General features: G+C 38.1%; 1 protein-coding gene across 1 annotated transcript; it reads left to right on the top strand.

Annotated features, from left to right (window-relative positions):
* Window positions 1-1,837: 1,837 nt before the first annotated feature.
* LOC125102014 (putative olfactory receptor 2W6) lies at window positions 1,838-2,767 on the top strand. The gene has a single exon (XM_047732699.1). The coding sequence runs from the start codon at window positions 1,838-1,840 to the stop codon at window positions 2,765-2,767; it is 930 nt and encodes a 309-aa protein (XP_047588655.1).
* Window positions 2,768-5,524: the final 2,757 nt, after the last annotated feature.

The following is a 5,524-nucleotide window of genomic DNA, read 5'->3' as shown; positions in this document are numbered from 1 at the left end:
CTTGATGTCATCCCCTTTCTGGACAAGTTGAGATCTTTGTAACTACATCTATATCATTTCTGGTGCATTTGTCTCACATCTATTTCTACTTATATTAACTGCACAGTCTTCCATAAAATCAGGGTAACAAATCCCAACCTGCAGAAAAAGCATTACTAAGTGTTCTCCCTAAATTACTTGGGAAATTAAAACCAGGTAAGCCTCAATGATTAGAGAAAATTAAGAAAACTTTCTTTCTTTTACTTGGGTATAATGTATTTGACTGTGGGAAATAAATTTACTATAATAACTTTGAAGCTGAGAAGTTTTCACCAAAGATAAGTATTTTATTTGAAAATTAAAATATTCGTGACAACAATCTGTGTTCTACTCTCTTTATTTTTTCCCAGCTTACTAGTTGAATATGCTATTAATTGAAGCAGCCCAGGATTCTCTAGATCACACAGCAGAGTAGATATTTTATCATGTACACTTAATAATTTTAGTCTTTTTTTTTCTTGCTTCTATTATCAAAGAATCAACATGACAAAGGATCTGAATGACGTATATTTCCTTCCTTCTGCCGTTCTGCTATTTTCGTATTTGTCTCACTTCCTTTGTTAGGTCACTATTATCCTAGTATCCTTTATTCCAATTATGAGTCTGTCTTTTATGAATCCAGCTCTCTTTATTCTTAGCCATATTAGAGTCAATCTTTTTCAGTTTACTTTTTTAAAAATTACTCTAGGCACCACAGTCTCCTTCCTTCCCTCTCCATTCATCCCTATTGCTATGCACATTTCTCCTGCAAGCTAATTGTTTGTTTCAATGTTTCTACAAAACTACTAGAAGACAAATATATCCAAAGTTGCCATTTTATTACTCGACAAAATATCTTCCCCGAATGTCCTGGTATTCTATGCTACAGAAGACTTTTTCTTTCAGAGAAGTCAGTGAAAGAGATCAGATTTGACAGTACTTCATAGGATAAGTAAATATTTAGTAGATCCAGTTAAAACCTAAGTACAAAGGTAACATCGACACTATGAAGTAACTGAGACTTATAGTACCTTGATAAAAATATTCAGGGGTGCCTGGGTGGCTTAGTTGGTTGAGTGTCTGACTTCAGCTCAGGTTGTGATCTCAGGGTCCTGGATTTCAAGCCCTTCGTTGGGCTCTACACTCAGTGGGGAATGTGCTTCTTGCTCTGCCTTTCCCCCTGCATGTGCTTTCTCTCAAATAAATAAATCTTTGAAAAAAAAAAAAAGAATATAATATCCAAGTCATGATAGGCAGTAGTTTCCCTGTACTTTGTGTTTTTCAAACCATATCTTGGATACTGAACTCAGCCCTGGTTGTCACAGTTCCAGAAGGTCATTATTGACATTAAGGGTATGTGGAAGATGGTTATAAGGTGATAACAGACCTGATAACCTTGTTATAGGAAGAGTCATTGTAGGAAATTAAACATCTTGGCCTAAAGAAAATTTAGGGTTGTTTTTTTTTTTTAGCTTAAAATACTTAAATGGCTGTCATAGGAAGAGAGATTAGATACGATGTATATTCAATAAAGTTGAAATACTTTGTCTTATGAATGAGGAAGAAAATTCCTACTTAGCAAAAGGATGATGATTGTGAATTGGAATTTTCCAACACTGAAGTAGTTTGTGTTACATGTTTGAACAAAGGATGAAGGACTTAAATGGCTAGGCAGACGCTCGCCTCATGTAGGGTGGGTTGCCAGATTTGATGGCTTATCCGTTCCTTAAACTTCCCAATATTCATTGGTTCTCGGAAAACACAGATCAGGTATTCATTTTATTCTTACCAGGTACACAGACGATGTGAAAGGAAGACAATGGAAAAATCCAACGACAGCTCAGAGTACGGTTTTATGTTGGTGGGCTTCTCAGACCGCCCCAAGCTGGAGCTGGTGCTCTTCATAGTGAATTTCATCCTATACTCAGTGGCTGTGCTGGGAAATTCATCCATCATCCTCGTGTGCATCCTGGACACTAGACTCCACACCCCAATGTACTTCTTTCTGGCCAACCTCTCCTTTCTAGATCTGTGCTTCAGTACTAGCTGCATCCCACAGATGCTGGTGAACCTCTGGGGCCCTGACAAGACCATCAGCTACACCGGCTGTGTGGTCCAGCTTTTCTCCTTCCTTTCCGTGGGGAGCGTGGAATGCATCCTCCTGGCCATGATGGCCTACGATCGCTACGCGGCGGTCTGCAGGCCCCTGCACTATCTGGTCATCATGCACCCTCAACTGTGCTTACGACTGGTGGCTGTGGCCTGGGGGAGCGGACTGGTCAATGCCATCGTCATGTCCCCCCTCACAATGACTCTTTCCAGATGTGGCCGGCGCCGGATCAACCACTTCCTCTGTGAAATGCCAGCGCTGATCAAGATGGCTTGTGTGGATGCCCGCGCAGTGGAGATGCTGGCCTTCACCTTCGCGATTTTCATCGTCCTCCTGCCCCTCGCTCTTATTCTCGTCTCCTACGGCTACATCGCCGCCGCGGTGCTGAAGATCAAGTCCGCGGCCGGGCGCCGCAAGGCGTTCAACACCTGCAGCTCGCACCTCACCGTGGTCTCCTTGTTCTACGGGAGCATCATCTACATGTACATGCAGCCCGGAAACAGCTCCTCCCAGGACCAAGGCAAGTTCCTCACCCTCTTCTACAACCTGGTAACGCCCATGCTCAATCCACTCATATACACCTTAAGGAATAAGGAGGTAAAAGGGGCTCTGAGAAAGGTTTTGGGGAGGCAGCAATGACCAGAGCAACAAAGGCAATCCTAGGTGATTTTTTTTTTTCAAATACCGCCGTTTACTTTGCGTTTATAATAAAATTAGCCCATATATCAAACCCTTGGGTCTTTAAAAATAGGGATAAATACCCTGAAGTGTATCCAGAGTCAACAGGAACCAACCATAGCCACACGTAATACAGATCTATCTCAGCAAAATAATATTTAGTAAAAAGAATTAAGTCTTAGAAGAACAGTAAGGTGATTTTCACAGAGATATAAAATAAACGTGTTAAAGATTTTATTCAACTCAATTAATGAGGGAATCAGGCACACTTACTTAATAACCAGTTTAAAAAAAAAAAAGTCAAGGGGCTCCTGCCTGGCTCAGTGGGTAGAGACTGAAATTCTTGATCTCAGGGTTGTGAGTTTGAGTCCCACACCAAGTGTGGAGATTACTTAAAAATATAGAATCTTGGGGCTCCTGGGTGGCTCAGTCATTAAGCCTCTGCCTTCTGCTCAGGTCCTGATCCCAGAGTCCTGGGATGGAGTCCCTGCATCGGGCTCCCTGCTCAGCAGGAAGCCTGCTTCAGCCTCTCTCACTGCCCCTGCTTGTGTTCCCTCTCTCACTGTCTCTCTCTCTGTCAAATAAATGAATAAAATCTTTGAAAAAAGATTTAAAAAAATAAATAAAATCTTATAAAAATGAAAAAATAAAAAGAAGTCAAATACCACAAATTCATAACACATGAAGGAATGTTGAAATGAAATGTGCAAAAGGAGACAAGAAATTGCTTCTTTTGCTGTGGGGAGAGAAGCCAATCCCTTTTCTACCTGACAGAACTGAATTCACTTGTCACTGACAAGAGTTATTTTGCATTGCTCTCAGTTTATCTATAATTTACAATTAATAATAATATATAATTTACACAATCAGAATCCGGTAATGTGTAATTTTCTACTGAAAGATAGATTTTCCTCTACAAAGTTAAGCATACTTTATTTACGTTATAAAAGTAAGTATAGTCTCAAGCCTCTCAAAGAATGGACATAGGTATTTTCATCCAATTTTTTAAAATAACAAAACTTTGATTTATAGATTCTATGTAAATTAGCACAGATCACACAGAAGATAAGTGGCATTCAGAAGTGGCGTGTACAAGTCTGAACCTTTGCTGTTGTCCACTGAGTAACATTGCTTTTGCTACCGAGTGTATAATGCATGTACAGGTCACCTAATCATCAGCCCCAGCCCTGTTTTATCTATTTGTACAGTCATCCTAGCATGCTGGATAGGCGGTAGTCCCTATAGGAGAATTCTACCCCTAAGAAATTCAATCATTTTTCTTTAACTGTTAATACCATGACCTTACCTGTTCCCCCAGTGCCCATGCAAATCCCCAGTCCAAATCTTTCTCATACTCTAGTGGTTAGCTTAAAGTCACATAATATTTGTAAAATTATCTGAGTCTCTTTGATTTAAAAATGTTCTCTACTAGAGTAAACAGAGGAAACACCTCAAACAGGTTGCATTTTATACACTGAAATGACAGTTTTTCTAGTTAATATTATTATATTTATATGTCTCCTAGTAGTCTATAAATTCCTTGATCATAAAGCTGTTATTTATTTAATCATTTTAGCACAATTTTGGGTATTAAGTTGTTATTAAAATGCCTTGTAGATAGTATGCAATCAGTAATAACTTGAGATATTATTAATTTTAACTGATTAATTATATCCAGTGATCAGTCCTTCATTTTAATTGATGCATTAATTCTGTCTGTTCTTCAAGATTACAAGTGGATCTATCACAGCACAGTCTGAGTTTACATTTGCTGTTAAATGTTTTATAATTTTTTTCTTAATTCAATGTAAACCCTATAAGAGAGGGAAAAAAGCCACTGAAGAATTTCTGTGTGTATCAAAAGTCATCCCCAAATTTTAGGAGATGAAAACTTTTCCTTTCCTACATATGAATCATAAACTCAAGGGGAATTACTATGAATTCTGTCATGGTCTAGAGGCTGTTTGTACAGTAACAACAGTTCAGAATTTTAAACCTCTTCATATTGACCTAAGAAAGGTATTTCTCTCCTCATTAAACTGATTTTCTTCCATATAATCCCTTCAAAATCCCCATTTCATTATTCCTTGTTTAGAAAAATTATTCAAACATCTTATGATTAAACTGTCTAGTCCTTAAACACCTCAGTTTATTTATTTTTTATTTTTTTAACTTTTTATTTTACTTCCAGTTAGTTAACATAGAATAAACACCTCAATGGGATTCCTCACTTGTATACAGTAATATCCTTTCCAGAGGCTGGATATAGTTTCCATGAAGATGCCCCAGAAATGAAGAAAACATTCCTCCTTCTGAATTGACACTTGTCATTAATTTCTCATGGTGTATATAGTAATAGTTAGCATCCAGATTTAGCCCTGGATCTCAGAAAATATCCCTTTTCTTTCCTTTCTAGTCTTTAACTTTTATTTCCCTTCACTAAAGAGCAGTGGGAAGAGCAGAGACCATTTAGTTACTGGAAGAATTGAATCCTAGCTCCGTCATATTTTAAATATGTATCCTTGCTTATGCGACTTAATCTCTTTGAAACCTAGGTTATTTTGTTGTAAAATATGAATTATTCCACAAATCTAATGGGGTTGTTTAAACAGTCATTACTACTGTGTTTGAATTAATGCAAGTATTTGCTGTAACTATAAAAAGCAAGATGGTTATACGGACGTTTGAAAGCATATGTGCTTGAGAAGAGCAGCCAGG

This window comes from Lutra lutra, chromosome 6, assembly GCF_902655055.1.
Source record: "Lutra lutra chromosome 6, mLutLut1.2, whole genome shotgun sequence".
In the NCBI taxonomy this organism is placed as follows: Eukaryota; Metazoa; Chordata; class Mammalia; order Carnivora; family Mustelidae; genus Lutra; species Lutra lutra.
This window is presented reverse-complemented; position numbering and strand designations above follow the sequence as displayed.